This window comes from Centruroides vittatus, unplaced genomic scaffold, assembly GCF_030686945.1.
Source record: "Centruroides vittatus isolate TY-2023 unplaced genomic scaffold, ASM3068694v2 contig_1788, whole genome shotgun sequence".
NCBI classification, from domain to species: domain Eukaryota; kingdom Metazoa; phylum Arthropoda; class Arachnida; order Scorpiones; family Buthidae; genus Centruroides; species Centruroides vittatus.
Window position 1 is genome coordinate 396,290 of NW_027121095.1, and position 19,084 is coordinate 415,373.

Sequence of the window (19,084 nt, forward strand, 5' to 3'; positions counted from 1 at the left end):
GCGAATAATGTCTATATTTGTTTCAATTTGGACTCTGGCATCGCCTTGATTTTCAGAGTAGATTTTATTGAGATGACTCTCCAAATATGCCTTAATCCGGTTCCAGTCAGCTCTGTTGGGGTCGAATTTGCTCCTAGGGGTGCTTTCCATGGAGTGCTCATTCTTTGAGCATGTGATTTCAAATGCAATGTGAGCGTGGTCGCTCAAAGTTTCGTCAGGGAGAACTCTCCAGTTCACGATTTTGGTGTAAAGGCCAGAACTACAGGTCGACACGTCTATCCAAGAATTTCCCCGTGGAGAGCAAAATGTGGGAGGAGACATTGGATTATTGAGTAAGAGGAAGTCGTTGTGATGTATAAGTTCCTCAAAGAGACTCCCGTGTCTGTCTAGTTTTTCCCCTCCCCAAGTTGGGGAGTGAGCGTTCATATCACCCACCATTATGATGTGGATTCCCTGAAAGGCATCTAAGATTCTTTGTAGGTCCTCGAGGAAGCCTTCGCTCTCCATCCAGCCTGGAAAGTAGACATTGATAATAATAAGTCTTTCACTATTAAACAGTGTCTCTGTAGTCACAATGTGCTCGTTACTGTACTTAGTGTGGTGCAATGTTGTTAAGTTAACATTGGGTACCAGTGTGATAGCCCATGGGCACTGTCCTGTACCACTGAGGATCAGGCAGGACGTAGGTAAACACGAGGGGATGCCATTACGGCAATACGGTTCTTGTAGAAAGACCAAGTCGTAATTATGTAGTGTTTCATAGATGAGGGAAGTGGCTGGGATGCTTCTTTGAATATTGCTTTGCAGTATACAAATGTTGTTGAATTGATTATATCCCATAATCGGTTCTTGTAGTAATAATTGATTTAACCCGTTGATATGTTGGACACTTGACATCCCTCACGTTGTGTTTGTGATTCTTGGTCTTGTCTAATATGCAATTACAGCAGGTTGGTGCTTCCCTGCAGTTAGGGCAGTCACGAAAAGGGTGGTCCCCTGTGCACTGGCTGCAGGTGTGTTTAATTTGTGGGCAGTCTTTTGTCATGTGATTAAATTGGCAGCACTTGAAGCACTGCAGGACCGGAAAGAAATCCGCAACCCTGCAGCATGACCAATCCAGGTTAACTTTTCCAAGATCTATTAGTATCCTTCTAACAGCAGGAGACACCTCCACAACCCAGTTCTTGTATATGGCTTCCTTTTTTCCCAGCTGGAATTTCAGTCGAAACTGTGTTTCGAATTCTTCTTTGGTGAAGTTGTCCTGTAATAGTTGGTTTTGGGAGTGTAAACGATTTGGCAATTCCTCCTTTGTAATGTTCGTATGTGCCGAAAACAGCACTATGTGTGGCCATCTCTTTTTCGGTCTGTGGGCCGTTATCTCAGGTACGTTCTTCTCGATGCTTCGCTCAAGGGTAGCAGCATCGCCACTACCGCTCAACTCTACCGCAATACCTCCCTTTCCAATCCGACGGACCCTCTGTACCTTGATCTTCAGTTCAGTTGGTTTAATTTTAGATTGCATGATCTTTCGTACTGAATCGCTATTTTTATTATCTTTGTCTCTGCTGTAAGCCAGCAAGACCTCTTTCAGACTGTCGTTTTCCGGAACTTTCCTGTTTTCTTTAGCTTGCCCGCCCATACTGACTACTGTACTATACAGGGGAGCTGGTGGTGTCCTTTGCATTACTCTATTTCCGATATTGTCCAGTTTCTCTGCAATCGCTTGCTGCGTGCTACTCAATTTTTCCACCATAGTGATTGACATGTAATAGTTTCTCATGGCATCCTCTGCGAGTTTAACAAATTTGATGAATTGCTCGGTTATAAAGTCAATATGACGACTGGTTCCAAGGTGTGATTTCGGAAATTCGATTGCATATTTCTTTATCTCATCCATAACCTGGGTGGACTTATTCAGGAAGTCCTCAATTATCTCTGAGGCCATAAAAAAAACAACAACAATAACAACAACAAATACTAAATAATTAGAGTCCAAGTAAATATCCCGTGTATGTGGGAGTACCTATTCCCAAAGCTGAAGATGTGTATTGGATAGTGGAAACCACTGTTCCAGAAACTCTACTCTTCCAAGTTATCACCTGACCGAGCAGAGTGAAAAGGATAGAATTAAACTAGGACTTTTTAAAATTAACTTATTCTACTTGCGTAACAATTGGTTTAATTTGTAGTAAATCGTAGTAAATGTCTGAATGAAAGTAGAGGAGACGTAGTAAACACAGCTGTTCAGCAAAGAAACTGTTGGTAACCATGAAAATATCCGTTAGGAGAAACCGTTGGAACGGCTGTTGATATTACCATTGACGTCGTTGACCTCTGTCTGTGCTTGTACTTTGTGTGAAATATAAATTGCGATATCACAGTAAATAATGTAAGCACTCACGTCAAAATTAGCCAGAAGGTGCTGATGAGGCCCGCTCACTAACAACCAAAGGGTTCGTCAACAGCTATCATTGGGAGCCCGCCGACACCCGCCGTAGAAACACATACTGACACTAAATCATGATTATTACTGGTCCTATTTTGTAGATATTTTGACAGGTCACTCACGTTGGAGTCCTGTGTCGAGTGTGGAATTCAGATCCGAAAAAGCGGTTGTCCTGCTCCGGATAACAGGCTTCGATTTTCCGAAAGAAAAATGTCGTGAATCAAGGAGAAATTTGGCCACATCAGGCCAAATTTGACATCGATGTGGGCAGGACACTTAGCTGAGTAGGATGACACCAAAATCGTGACACAAAACCAAAATTTTCCGCTTCACAACTCGATTAATTGAGGAGCCCGGTTTGAACACTGTCTATAGGATAACTATCACCACACATTGCATAGCAAACTCTCACCAGCCTGAATGGAATTCATATCCTTCCCTGCCTGGTAGCCTTACCAGATCTCTCCCCCATCAAACATGCCTTGCCATATAGTGGTTTGTGGGGGCCATATTCATTACTGAATAAACAAGTGTCTATTGCATATCTCTGTCGCCTCTACTGGTCCTGCAATGTGCCTCTACTGGTCCTGCAATTGCAACAGCACATTCCTTTGTGCTGTTGCAATTTCACCTTGAGGAGTATAAACTATCAACATGCTATTGCTGTGTCTTATGTAGAATTGTTGTGTCAATATAAACAGTGTTGTCAAGAAACTCAAATAGTTAAATAAGCTACTGAGAAGTGCATTCACAAGTGTTAAATAAGGATTTTTAAATTGCATGCCAATGATCTATTTTTTTTTTTTTTTTTATCACAAATTAACAGCTTTTTAACCTTTAATGATTGTTAGATTTTTAAAAGTTTGATTCTAGTAAAAACTTCACAGCAGACTAAAATCATTTTATTAAAAATCCATTTATTAATTACATCAGCTACTCAGAGAAATCCATCAGCAATCAAATGAAACAATTTTTTCAAACAGTTTTTTTTTATTTGAATGGCAATTACAGTCACACTATCTGGAAACCCTTCCTGCTTGTTGTCACACAACACAATGTTTATTTTTAGTCGTACATGGTTCCTATGCCTTCTATAAAGTTTCCAATTAGTTTATTTGGTAGATGAATGTTAACTATTTTATTTAATGGAAAATTAAAATTTTGGAGAGTGAAAATACTATATCAAAATCCAAACTTAAACAAACAACCTGGGATATAGAGTTTTATCTTTTTGTTATGGTGAGGGATAATAGATTTAGTACAGAGCTGGACTACATTGGCTGTACCAAATTCTCATTGTGTAAGAGGCTGTTGGAACATCAATTTGATATAAAACAAGGTAAACACACCATTGCCATTTCTGTATATGCCTCAAAGAACAACATACAGATAGATCTAAAGAATGCCACCCTAATCACAAGATCCCAGCATGCTAACTGACTCATAACACTAGAGGCATTGGAGATTTACAAAGCTGATATCTCCATATTTTCTTATTTTACAGTTTACATGATCTTATTTAAATATATAATAATGTCAATATATACAAAATTTTTATTTCTTTGAGAGGCCCAAGTGATTAACTTTTCTGAAAAGAGGGGTATCTACAAATAAATTTGGAAAGTGATTGCGTCAACACTACTGCTGTTTTTGTGAATGCTGTCAGACCAATCTTCTAAGCAAAGCTGGGCTTGTTCATTGTCCTTTTCTTTATCTCTAATGTATTTATTTACTGAACATCTTTGTAATAGTTGACTGAATGCTACTTGTGTATCCATTTTTTATTTAATTTTATTTTATTTAATTGTTGACAGGAGAGAGGTACAAAAGTTTTTGAAGAGGTTTACAAAGTAGTCATCAAGGAGGCCACATTTTATCTTTGATATGCTAAAAATACTTGTATGTATCAATGCCTCTTGATATTAACTAAGCAGAGATAATCTTTTTCTTTAATCTGTTTTTTTTCATTCTCATCTGGGACTGATCTTTTGATTTTCATCAGGAAACTGATTTTCTTGCAATATTTTTCATTGGGATGGCTGTATTTGAGTTTGACTAATTGATTAAAGTCTGTTAAAGATAGGAAGGTGCATTAAATTGTTGACGATGTCTGTTATTTCTTGAAAAAATTCACAATTCCAGCCAAATGATGCTCTCTAGCAGCAGAAATAGGACAATACAAAATAACCTATGTTTTAAGAATTTAGATGGTCAAAAAAGCTTGAAAGATTGTGGTGCATGACAATAAATATGATGGAAAGATAAAACATTATCCTTATATCACTTTTCAAGCAAAAACAATTCTCTTTGAATGAAAACGAGGAAAATTAATTATGCAAATCTTGTATTGATGACTTCATATAAAAATTTACCATACAGTGGAATTATTCTAAAGACTCAATTCATTTAATTCTTCTCTGCTCCTTACCGACACCGGGTATTATAACTATAACTTCAAAAAACGAACCTGTTACCGGTGTAAATCTTCTTATGAGCGTCTGGCTAACGTTTTCGAACCTAAAACAGTTCTTCTTCAGGCGAAGATGGAATAATTTAAAAGATAGAATAGAACGTTTCAGAATCGAACACGTTAGCCAGACGCTCATAAGAAGATTTACACCGGTAACAGGTTCGTTTTTTGAAGTTATAGTTATAATACCCGGTGTCGGTAAGGAGCAGAGAAGTACTTTAAACATTAGCTATGCCGGCTAATATATACCAGAAGAAGCTAACGGCCCTCACTAGGGCTAGAGCTAAACTTCAATTCCTTATGGATTGCAAGAAAAATGGAATAATGCCCATGTCTTTTTATCGGATACGCCTTCCACCAGGCAGTGAACCGCTCGTCAAGAAAGTAAGGCTTTTATGCCTCAATAGGGCCATCAGGTCGACTAGAAAGCACCTATTCTCGGTACTTAGCGATCTCATTCGGGCCGAAGATTCATTGTTCGATGTAGATCCAGCTACGCTGGCTGAAGAAAATGCCAAGTTAGTTCCCATCCAAGAAAGATTAAAGGCCAAACTAGCAGAGCGCTACAGAAAAAAGCTGCAATGGATCTTAAGATTCCAGACACCAATAGGCCACCGCCATTCAACCTTCCCTTACACCGTATGGGATGATATACAGTTGCCCGGGTATGTGAAGGATGTACTAGGGTATGGTCCAACTTTCGCATTACCGCCTCCGAAAACGGGATCCAGAAACCTAATTCCTGACCTGGAGCTCTTAATAAAAAACCTACCCGATAAACAGAAAGAATATTATAGATGGATAACCACACTAAGGACCATAAGAGCCAAAGAAAACCCGGAAATGATGACGTTAAGAACGAAACTACGGCTAGCCAGCAAATGGATGAAAAGGAACGATATTATCCTCACCAGAGCAGATAAATCGAAATCTTTGGTTATTATGAAACGGAGCACATACCAACAAGAACTGCATGACTACATCAATATCACCCAATGTGAACGAGAAAACGATGATGTTGTGGATAAACTGCAGAATAGGGTGAAACGCTTTGCAACATCGAAGTTAGCGAAACGTCTAGCCTTACAGGACTTGATAGTAGACTCACCGGACACACCTAAGCTCTTTGCGCATGCTAAAACTCATAAAGAGGGCCAACAACTTCGTCCAATAGTAGACAAAGCAAGAGCGCCTACAAGAAAACTAGAGAAGGCTACCCACCAACTCCTTTCGCCAAACTTGGAAGATTACCCTTACACCATTGCGAACCCAGAAAACCTCATAGGCCTACTGAAAAATCTACCTGAGTGTCCGAAACTTATCACAGTCCTTGACTTTAAATCACTATACCCATCGGTGAAGCTCCCGGCAGTTTTTTGCTCCCTCAGAGATTTCCTAATGACATACGTTCAGGATCAAGCATTCCACCAACATATATTGGAAATGGCCCATCTGGTCTGTTACAATTCGATCTTCGTTTTCGAAAGTACGATTTATAAACAGACAAAAGGCGTCCCCATGGGTAGCCCGGTATCAGGCGACCTATGTGAGATGGTGGTAAGGCGGATGGAAAGTGGAGTCATCCCGCGATATCTTCCGGATATTTTACTCTATAAGAGATACGTTGACGACGTACTCATTTTATGGAAAACGGAGCCTGATATAGCGGCCTTTGTACAAACTGTCAACAACAACCCGTATGGCTTGGTCATAGAAGTAGAGCAGATAAGCAGCACGGAGGCCCATTTTCTAGACATCGCCATCAGGATAGAAGCGTCTACGATCCAAACGTCCGTCTACAGAAAACCGACGGCAACACCAATATACATACCTAAGGGTTCCTGCGACCCGTTCTCGTATAAAGCGGCCGCTTTCAAAACCTTAGTAAGAAGGGCAACCTCGTACTCCTCCACTAAGAAAGCGCTAGACAAAGAACTGGCATATCTTAAAAAGGTCGCAACGGACCACGGGTACCCTTCCCTAATACGGCGTATAACCAGGCAACATCACCAAGGAAGCACATCCGCTGGACAAGCAAACGGTAGCGCTAACAAAAAAGATTTAACAAGGCTTCCTATCACATACAACCCATACGTTTGTAAAGTATATGGAGAAATAGCCAAAAAACAGCAGATGCAGATAGCATATCGAAGAGGCCCCACAATAGCCGAAATCCTAAAAAATTGCAAAGACCCTCCGGATCCCAACAGAATGTACGGAGTGTACTCTATCCCCCTAAGGGACAACAGATGGCAAAGGGAGCTCGTTTACATCGGTTCCACTAAGCGCTCGTTAAAGACCAGATTAAAAGAACACCAAGCCGACCTACAACACCGGAAACTCAACACGGCGCTAAGTATATACGCGTCTGATCAAGATATCAACGCGGAACTGGATAAGGCTAAAATCATCGTAACGACGCCCCACCCGGAACATATAAAATGGTTAGAAGCGGTCGCTATATATAAAACGAGCTGTAATAATATCTGCATCAACCAAAAAGAAGAGATCGACATTTCATCGGCCTGGCAAATCCTTTTAGACACGCATAAACGATAACCAACACCCCGACACTACAGCGCATGTCAGCCATGACGGAATTGGACGAAGCGGTTCGATTTGAAACGTTCTATTCTATCTTTTAAATTATTCCATCTTCGCCTGAAGAAGAACTGTTTTAGGTTCGAAAACGTTAGCCAGACGCTCATAAGAAGATTTACACCGGTAACAGGTTCGTTTTTTGAAGTTATAGTCATTTAATTCCAAATACCTGTACAATGGAACCTCCCTTAATGAGCATAATTCGTTCCAGAGTCTTACTCATAATGCGAAACACTCATTAAGCGAAACAATTTTTCCCGTAGAAATTAATGTAAAATACAATAATGTGTTCCATGCCGAATAAATGCTCAAATGTTTTATGTATAACGTTTATTCAAAAAAGACTGTACAACATACACTGTTAAGGAGAGTGAATCATCATCATCTTTTCTTCTAGTGTGGAATGAACCATCCTGGAATGAGAATTCGATTTGCAGAAACAAAAAAAAATATCACAGCTAATATGTTTGATAAACACTCCAAACGATATGCCAAATTCTAAGTAAAGGCTATACTTAAATATTAGAAATTAATTAATTTGACTAGAGGTACGCAGTTATATTTCCATCTCGCATTAAATTTAATAATTATAAATAGTTAATTTTTAATTCAGACATTTCTAAAATTTTATTTGGAATCGGTCATTAAATTTAATGACCCAAGAATTTGGCATATCGTTTGGTGTGTTTATTATATAATGGACTTTGGTTGTTGATGTTTATAAGTAATATGTGTAAACACAAGTTTGGAAAAATTTGTGGTCACAAGCAACACTAAGATGCTAGAGGAACAAGCTTTAAACACAGACTGATGGAGCATGCCACATGCGCACAATTTGGGACTTCCACTCTCCTCATCCTTCATTATGCAAAACATCGCTTGTTAAGTGAGGCAAATTTTTACAATTTGTTTTGCTCGTTATGTGAAATACTCGTGCGAGGTGCTCGTTAAGCGAGGTTCCACTGTATTATTAAAAATAAACTAACTACCACATATTCGCTTTTTATGATTTATATTCTATCACCATTAAAAGAAATGAGTGGGGATATATCTCAAACAGCCAAGACATACAACAGAAAATCCTATAGTTAGCCTCAATATGTTGAAATTAATAAAAAAAAATTCTTAATGGAATATTGATTTGGCAAGGAAATGCTGTCATATTCCTAGATAAATGAGGAGCTGTTTTATCATTACTTAAGAAAAATTATAGAGTTGTTTGTATACATTTCAATATCAATAAACACCCTGATTCTTATCAGGCTGTATAAATTACAGCTTAATTAATTTAGCACAACATAGTGGTTTAACCTCTTATCTCTAGTCAAATTGCTTCATATCTAAATTAATTACCTTAGCTGAATTCTTATATATTAGATTACAATAGTTTGATATTTGTTAATTTGAAATAAGGCAATAAAGGTATATTATTGCAAGTTAACAAGTATCAAATAAATAGATTGTGAACAGGTGAAACACTTCACCTCAAATTAGAAAATGTGTATCATTTTGCCCTGCAGAAATTTCAAGGCATCAACTATAACTTAATAGAAATGCTCACCAAGTATTGAAATTTTCATAATTTATACAAGGGGTGATGGACTTGAGATTATTAATAGTAAAGGCCACAAATGTAATAAATTTAATAGGATCTCTGTCATCCTTTCTAGTTTGATTCTATAGAGCAAGGTGAGCAACTTTTGGCATTCAACCCAGGGCTCACTTTAATGAAGATGTTGGATATTTAATTTTTGAGTTTTCTATTAAGTGAAAATACACTACAATTTTATTGTGTACAGCAGCAATATTAAAAATGCAATAAACAAACACCTTATCAACTGTTTTAGCAATAATAATAAGTAATAGGATGTTCATTTTATCTCCAAGACATTATCTCTGCAATATCCCAACTTATATAAGTTTTATTCTTTTCAGTTGTTGCATCATTCACCTGGCATCCATATATAGTGATTTATCATCTTTCTATATATTTTTGTTTCATAAAGAACTTACATAAACACTTAAAAGTGTAAATATCACATAAAGTTTTGACTTTTCAAATAATCAAAAGACACCAAATAATAATATGCTCCCAAAAAGTTTGGTTGGCATGAGAAAATTTTGCATCATAGATTTAGCAATTTTGGTGCACACATTTAAAAAGGTTGTCCATCCCTGCTCTAGAGCAAGCCTTTCAAAAATAAATTCATAACTATAATTTGTTTTGGATGGGTAATGTATGAATGCTAGTTATTATAGCTTCAAGATTTATTGATTTTCCAGGACTATAGAATTTTCTGCTATACTTGAATTCCTAATTCCATTATGGTAGCCAAAATTTCATTTACTAACAAATATTAACTCGTGGGTTATATTTGTTAATATTGATATAATATACAGTAGAGCATTGTTTATCCGAAAGCCGTTCAACCGAAACGTCGGTTAACCAAAAGCTTTCCGGTCGACTGTGTAGTGCCGAATCGAACGTTTTTGATACTAGATTAACTTCTAAAGTATAATTTTATTTGTTTTTATATTTTTTAATATATTTATTTTGTTTGTACAAAATAAAGAAATAATTTTTAACAATACAATAGCCATGATTATTATTATAAAAATTGACAAAAATTCAACATGGGATAGGTTAATACATTTTTTCGTACATAATCGGTTATCCGAACAACCCGTCCCCCAACTGATTCGGATAAACGACGCTCTACTGTATTTATCACTTACTATCATCAAATTAAATGCTTATTTCAGTTAGCCAACTGTTTAAATTTTTCCACAAAGGAACATTACAGTTTAAACAGTTTGCTACCTGAAGTAAGCATTTAATATACTGTAGATAATTTCATTTACTAGTTTTGGATTATCATTATATGTCTTACTATTGAAAATGAGCTCTGTCAATTCTATAAATTTCAAATCAGGAATCACTGACCCTCAACATTCCTTTTGGAAACAATATTTACGTGCTAAATATATGTGTTTTCTTTTATGGATTGTATTTTCTGAGGTGATTGTAAATCCTCTAATTTGATAATGCTAATAGATTCACGTTTATATCCTGTTGTCTGTGCCAATGTAGCACATCTATTTAGTCACCAAACTCTTACGTCTGGCTTATGTCCTATTGTCATCATTCCTACAGGTTTGTGAATTATTATCATTTTGAAAATGTCACTGTGATGAACATGAATGGGGAAAAAAAAAACATTTCTATGTTATGTACAGTACAGTACATTCTAAATACTGTGTGATATCTTTGTTTAAATAAATGTAAATTATTAGTCTTTTCTTTCCAAAGTTATGCAATTAATTTTCTTCGTCTGAATGTTAATTTGATATTTTGAAAAATATACATTTTTATAAATCATTTCTGAAGTATAGATTTTTACAGCTATTTTTGATGAAAAATGCAAAATTATTTTTATGCCTTCCGACTAGCTAAAACAATCTTCTTCTTCTGCTCTCTGGCCCTCATAGTCCTTGAAGGACCTTGGCCTCATCCAGGATTTTCACCCAAATTAATGCTACATTCCTATGCGGCATTAATTTAATTTTTTCAAACAACCCGTTGAATTGAAAATTGTGTGTGTATTGTAAATAAAATTATTGAAAATCTCAGAATTTTAAATTTTCCGAAAAGCAGTTTTTATTTAATCTATTACTAAATGGCAGAAAAAGTTTTATTATAATTTATAAACTATTTTTTTTTTACCAGGTTTAATTAGTATGTTATGTGAAAGTGCTGGAATATGGATAGACTTACAACTAATTTAGTAATACTTTCCAGTAATACGATCTAATACATATTTTTTAAATTTCTAGAGAAAGTTGCCTGTCATTGCAGAGAATTGTCCAGCATGCTTTGAAGCACCTAAAGTATGTACGTTAACTAATTGTTTTTAAAGTCTTTGATACGTTTCTCATTCGTATCTTGTTCTACACTTGTAGGAGCGACATCGCACGAAGCAACTTTTAGCCGCCCAAGAGATATTATTTCCACGATTATATTTAAATCTGAAGTCGGCAATGCATCCACTCATGTCTATAAACAGGACGGGCGTCGAAAGCAGCAATTTATTTTGGTACGGGAAGGAGGGCGATGCTTCGAGTGACAGCGAATGAATGTCTTCACATATTTTTGAAATAAAAATAGATTTTCTATTTATTAATCAAATGACACAATTTTTGATCTTTGAAACCACTTTTATCCCAGAATCTACACTTTCTCTGTACACTGTTTTGCATGGCCCTGGAATGTTAAATCTTAACAGTATCAATACAATTTTATAAACAAACTTTCTTCAATTTTTCATTCTTTGCAATTAAACAGAACTTGTGAGGAAATCTTATTCAATATATTGTATGATGACAAAAAGTTATAGTAATGAAAATTAAACTTTTTAAAATTAAGTCCAAATTTTATCTTATGAATAGGAATTGGGTCAGATTATTATCTGTCCAATAAATTAAAATTTCAAAGTATTCTTTAATAAGGAAAATTTCTACATTATTAAAGATGTTTTACTTTATGAGCATTTATATCTGCAATGTTAAATACTTTTTCAGCTTTTAATTCCTCCTCAGTTTCCAATAATATCCCTCTATCTTTGAGAAACTATTTTGGTTTAGTTTATAAGCTAAGTAATTGATTTTAGAAATTGTGTCAATCAATGTCTTTGACATGAAAAATTAATTTAAAAATGCTAAAATAAACATTATTATTACATATATTTATAGTCTAACCAATGAAAGATGGTCTGACAATTAAGATACTAGATGCTCGATACTCATACTACTCGAATGCTAGTAGGCTGACTATAAACGCTTGCTCTTTTCATTACTATAGAGTGAATCATTTTAATCTTTGAAGATTAAAATGATTGCTAGCATTTGTGCAATATTTGTTTTGTTACATGAATAAATCAAAATGATGTTTTATTTCAGTTTTTAAATTGTACAGCAAGGAAATTTGTTTTATATTAATTAATTAAGATAATGTTTCGTATACAATTTAAATTATTTAATAACATGTTACAAGACAGTAAAATAAATTTCCCCCTAACATTTCTTAGACAGTAGTTGGATGAACAATACAGAACTACAGAATTTTATTATGTAAATGGATTCTATGGTTATTTCATATTTTTACCATTTAAAGAAGCACATCTGCCGAAACCACACAAACCAAAAATATTCAGCAGGACCAAACTTTATTTAATAAACTAAATGAATGTTTGTTCTTGCTTGATATTTTTGGACGCATATCTTTCATTGAATAAGGTTCATTCTCTACAGTGAATAAGAACCGAGTAATCAACCTTTGATTCTGTTGTTGGATGCTAAACATTAAAATTGAAAAAAATTAAATATGAAATTATTTTTTAACATATATAAGGAGGGTTCAAAAGTCTGGAGACATCTATATAAAACAATGTTTCAATACATAATATGGGAAGGGAAAAACTAGTAGGCTGTGTCACCAACACAATGGCTATGTTCTAAAATCTGTTATCTAGGATTTAACTTTTTAAATGGGAATGTGTTTGTGACATCAAACTGGTAGAAAATTTCACCAGAAAAACAATGGTTAATCTAGAAATATGTACCATTCTTAATGTATTTGCATTATGTATGTACTGGTACAGTACATACATACATATAAATGTACTGAAGAGAGGCTACATTAAGAGTGGTAATAATATATATTGGATGATATTCTTGACTGCTTAGTCCTTGTCATTCAGAAATGTGGCTGTCTGTCATTCCTATCATTTAGAAAGAAGAAACATCATTTAAACCTTCAGAATAAGTATAGTTTGGAAAGAATCAACTTGAGAGCAACATCATGTATGATGCCACCTCAGTTAAACCAATCGGCACATTCCTTAATGATGTCAGCACTTTTTTCTTAAAATTCATATATTGCCTAACATATTATTTCATTTTCTCTCACTAGATGGTAGAATAACTTCCATTAATTGTGTTAATTTTTATAGCATGCATTAACTGTGAAGAATTATGCATTTAACTACTACTATAGCAAACTTCCTCATATTGCAATTCTGGAACTTGAAGAATCCATAACACTGTTTATAATGGTGGTATGACAAATGAGGAAAAAACTAGAAGTAACTTGCCACAACTAAGCCATCAATAGCTGATACTCATTGGTTAATACGAGAGTTGATTCTTTCTATAGACAGATTGTAATGTTATGTTAAAATTAAGACACCCTTGTTTTTCTGGCAAAATTCTCCACTAGTTTGGTACTGTACATCACATGACCATTTCCCCATTTAAAAACTTGGAAGTTTAATTAAGATGATGGATTTCAAAATGGCTGCCTTGTTGTTGACATGGTTTAACAATTCCCCACTTTTCTGTATCATTGTTGAGACATTAAAATGGGTTGAAGACACTACTGTTTATCAACCCATTTTTATTTTATATGGTTGTTTCCACACTTTTTGACCACCCTGTATATGGATTAATTATAATTCATAAAGAACGCAATATGATAAAAAGAAACTGGTTGCCAAATTAAATAAACTGATATACTTAAAAATTTTAGTAGTATGTTTTTTATCTGTATGAACTGCTAATGGAAATAAAACAAAAATACTATACACTGACATCCAAAACCAGCAAATAAAAATTCCAACACTAATCAAGCAAACATTTTCTTTCATTTTCAAACAGATGTCTTCAGGTTATAACTGCTGAATACAGAATGGAACTAACAATTTAAAAAATAGAACAATGTAAGTTTAAAAACAAACAACATTCAAATCTTTCCATTAAGCCTGGAGAGTAATGAACCCTCCTCTCCCTCCTCATACCTAGTATGAGGGGAGGGTTATGCCATTAAACTGATAACTGGTATGTAAAAAATTGTATGAATGTATCAGTTATTTATGTTTATTCTTGTCTGGTAAACACTAATGTGTATGTACCAGTTTCTACTGGAAAGATTTGAATGTTATTCTTTTTTAAACTTAAGTTGTTCTATTTTTTTAAATTGTTAGTTCCATTTTATATTTGATGGTTGTAACCTGAAGATGTCTGTTTAAAAACAAAAGAAAACATTTATTTGAGTGAAGTGTTGGAGCTTACTTGCTGGTTTTAGGCGTTGATTGTCATACAACAAAAGAATTTTAGAATTTGAGATGGTTACCTTGTAAATTGCATTCTGATGAATATCAAACTTTCAATGGCTGCAGGTTATGCAAAGATTTCACACAAAATTATGGCATATGCCTACATGTTTCTAAAAATGTTTACTGAATATAAAACAATTTTACAACTTACACAAATAAATTACAACAAAACAGATCCAAAACATTTTATTTTCTACAATGCAGACATATACACAAAAGACATGGTTACACCATTACAGCAAGATTATCTTGAGTTAAAAATTGGAGTACAGTTTTCAACAAAAATTATGTCAATTCTAACATTCAACACATCAGGCAGAAGGTATGTTAAGGAGGCAACATTTCAAAACTGCCTTAAACCAGACAGCTGTAAAGCTAGAACTACAGATGATAAATCTACACATCATTCATATCCTTATATGGCACGTTGCTTTCTGATAACTGCTTGTTGTTTTCCAACAGAAATGCTCTCTTATTCTGGGAAATAAGTATTAAAATAGACGACTACAGTAGAGCACAAAGATATTAAAATATTTAATGTCTTTATCTATTGAACATACAAGATATATTTTGTGCATAATGAGATTATCTTTGTATTTTACTGTGGTGTCTACATTAAACTCTCTCTGTGAGTGACGAATGCTCGTTGAAAATTTAAGTCCAAATGCAAGTTCTCTATATCAATGGATTATGTAATTTAATGGGAATTCTTCGTTTTTTTCTAATAGAAGTGCATTAAGAATATTAGTCGCTTAATCTTGCATTTATTTCCCTGATGACAGCAGATAAGCAGGCTGATACATGAAGAATAACAATTTGCTAGCAGCATCAAACATTAAGAATGTGGTTAGCCATAAGTGTCGATACCAACACCAGGCTACCTCACACCGAACCACAAATCTGTACAATAGAGATGCATTTTTTAACCACTATATAGACAACAATTTCTACTTAGCTGGCAAAGTTAGTATATTTTTAAGAGAAGTATAGCCTTAGTTTACATTTTGCAAATCTGAATTAATGAAACAGTTTGAGAGAATCTTTTCATGTTATATTTTATTTTTGACTCCTAAAGAACTAGATGAAAATTCCAGGCAATTTAGCTATTTTCGTAATAGAAATTTTAAAACAGTATTTCCATTATACTAATTTATATCTGAAAACAACTGCATTTGCTATTAATGAAGCCAGCATTTTGTACATTTAACAAATGAGGAAATGGATATGTTGAACAATAATGCATAAATAGGTTAACAAAAACAACTTTATATTACAAGACACTTTATAATACATATATCACTTTAAAACTTACATGAAACAGTAGCTTTTGCTACACTGAAATATAAATTTTTTTGCATTTCATTTCATATATACTTTTACAACTCATTAAAAATTTGAAAACTAATAAATCAATTTATAAATATTATATTTTTCAAAATATTTTGCATCAACAAGCTAACAGTGATGTCTGTCTCTCGCTCTCTCTTTTTTTAAATTTCACCAATATGATATAATTTACTGGAATAATTACTGAGTGATACGTTAAGTACCGTGTTAAGTAGATTTATTTATTTATTTTTTTATAATGATATATTCACAAAGTAGTATAAATTACACTAAACAAATCATTTTTATCTGGTAGATTTAATCCCTGCAGAAATGATTAAATGGTGAGGTATATCTTAAATGCTTGAGATGTCAAGCTATGTAATATGTTACCTTGTTTTATTTATATGCATAATTTTGGTTTCCTTTAATAGAAAATAAAATTATTATAATCAAACTATTTGGATTAATCATTCAAACTTTCCTACAGTGGCACATATCAAGCACTCTAAATCACACACATAAATAATGAGCTGCTTGATTTTAAAAATAATAATTATAATTAGATAAAAATGCTCTATTTTTATCATTAGTTTTAATATCAAAATCTGTATCTGGTCCACATTATTCATTTCAAGTAACATCTATTTTCTACAAGGACAGGATATATAACAACATATCACTATTTTGCAAATATCCATCAATGTTGCACTCTGCTGTAAGTCAGTCAATTGGATAATGCATTGCAATGTTGAAAATGATGATTGATGAAGGATGACAAACTAATCAACACAAAATATTCTTATCTTATTGACACCTATTATAACAATTGATATGGCATTAAGCCAAAAAGCTGTTTGTTGCCTTTTATTATTATTAATTATTATTATTATTATTTTTTTTGTAAATAAAAGTCATTTGTGCCCTTATATTTCTAAAAGTAAATCTACATGATTCACAAGAAAATAAATCATTGTACTAGAAAAGGAATAATATGAAAGCAGTCCAAAAATAAATATATATATTCTAGAGCCAAAGTGTGATGGCTCTAAATATTTGTAAATAATGTGGCTTCATGATTCTGTACTTTTACTCAGACGTGTTGTTAAATTTCCAAGCACATTCCGTATTGTTGTTGCAATACCCTGGGGAATAAAATTTTCCATTAATCAAATGTAACTTATTTAAAGATTACTATAAAGATTAATATTTAAAAACTATATTCAAAATCTAGATTAATAATAATTTTATAATTATACTTGGGCTGTTTGAATGTACAGTATTTACAACTACTGTACATTAATACATAAATATTAGAAAGATATATTTCTTCATACAATAAACAGCTTTGTATACTTGATTACCATATTTTCGTGCATATAACCTACAGAAAATTTCTAAAACAAAAATAAAACTCCATATAACCCACTCCAACATAATACCTTGTGCCTATATGAAAAGCCATTGCTCCAAAGTTACATTTTAAAATTGGCGCATAAACCAAAATCCATTCAAGCTGTCTTTTAAAAACAGATAATCTATGGGTTATATACATGAAAATATGGCACACAGAGTAAATCCTCTTTAACATTGATTTCTATTCATGTTCAAATATATGCCTTGCTAAGATGTACATTTTAACATACTGTACATCTTAGCAATCTAAGTATCTATAATAAGCAATAACAATCTAAGCATAAATAATAACAACTCAAATCCCGATGCATGATGAAATAACCAACGGTTGCCTTAAATATCAGGCTCAATCATTTAATTAGCCAGTTTTTAGCCCGATATTTAAGGCGATCGTTGGTTATTTCAACAATCTAGGCATTCTATAATATTTAAAATTTGACAATACAAAATTCATTTAATACGAATTTCTATTCAAAAAGTATATTAAAAAATATAACTGCAAAATTTCAAAAAAGGAAAAAACTATGGGCTATACAGCTTGTAATTAGATATTTTTACCAATGTCTATTATAGAAAGGCTAAAAGTAATGTAAATAATTTTTAAATTCTTGTATCATATTTTAATTGGGCTGCAATTTGAAAAAAATGTAGACCTATAAATTCTCACTGTCGTCCATCTGTCCTCCCTTAATCTCGAGAACAGAGTTAGATAGATGAAAGCTGAGTCCGGATATGGAAAGCTTAAAAGCAGAGACCCCGATTAACTATATGCAAACCGGAAATCACATTATTTAATTCACATATTTCCCTTGAAAGCAGTTAATAGATGACTGGCATGACTCTTGTTAAAGGAAAAGTACGACATGTAGGGGCAAGCCACTAATTTGAGGTGGAGAAAATATGATTAAAAATTGCAGCCCAGCATTGTAACAATGTCACAATAAATATTTGCTCATTTTTTATATTATATTATATAAAAACAATCAAATATAATAAATATATGGATGTCATTTGTAAAAATTCATAAATACATTTATCACTTGAATTTATACTTTACAATTTTCAGAAGTAAAATTACAATTATAGTATAATAGCTTCAATTATTATTCTAATAAAAGATACCATTAGTAATATTTTAATATTTCCATTTTTTATTCTAAAATACTGTCAAATATAAAGCATGATAAAAATGAAAATATGAAATAAAATTTAAATATATCTTTATTTTCTGTTGCATAATTTTTGTGTGTGTTTAAATGTTTATCTATGCTTAGGCTTACCAGACGTCCCATTTTGACCGAGATTGTCCCGGTTTGACGATGTTGTTCTAGTGTCCCAGCCAGTTTGTCATTTTGTCCCAGTTGTTTGGTAAAATTTTAAAAATGCCGAATATACAAGAAGTAAAAATAGTGCAGCCTAGAATAAAATGGCGATTTGGCAATTACCCGTTACAATCACCATAGCCAATCTAAATATTTCATATCTAGATCTAAGTACTTTTAATGTTTTCCCCAAAATTTATAGCATATGGCCTAATGAAGTTAGATGTTTTATTTTTTCACAGAATTTATAATAGCCTACAAGATCCAGATATTTTTATTTCATTGTTTTACATATCTTGTTTCAATTAGAGTTCGCAATACTGAAACTTAAACT

At 33.5% G+C, this 19,084-nt stretch overlaps 2 protein-coding genes across 7 annotated transcripts in view; one reads left to right on the forward strand and one right to left on the reverse strand.

Annotated features, from left to right (window-relative positions):
- LOC136969461 (uncharacterized) overlaps positions 1 to 11,703 on the forward strand; it is a 55,826-nt gene extending 44,123 nt beyond the window's left edge. The window contains exons 20-21 of the mRNA XM_067263622.1: positions 11,352 to 11,405; positions 11,478 to 11,703. Of these exons, the coding sequence (XP_067119723.1) occupies positions 11,352 to 11,405; positions 11,478 to 11,651 (228 nt within the window). The 3' untranslated portion in view covers positions 11,652 to 11,703. The remainder of the gene's footprint in view (positions 1 to 11,351; positions 11,406 to 11,477) is intronic.
- A 3,153-nt stretch (positions 11,704 to 14,856) lies between these two features.
- The window catches only part of LOC136969462 (protein Fe65 homolog), a 125,491-nt gene continuing 121,263 nt past the window's right edge, over positions 14,857 to 19,084 (reverse strand). For all 6 annotated transcript variants that reach the window (XM_067263629.1, XM_067263628.1, XM_067263624.1 and 3 more), the window contains one exon: positions 14,857 to 17,157. In XM_067263629.1, coding sequence (XP_067119730.1) covers positions 17,086 to 17,157 — 72 coding nt within the window. In that variant the 3' untranslated portion in view covers positions 14,857 to 17,085. The remainder of the gene's footprint in view (positions 17,158 to 19,084) is intronic.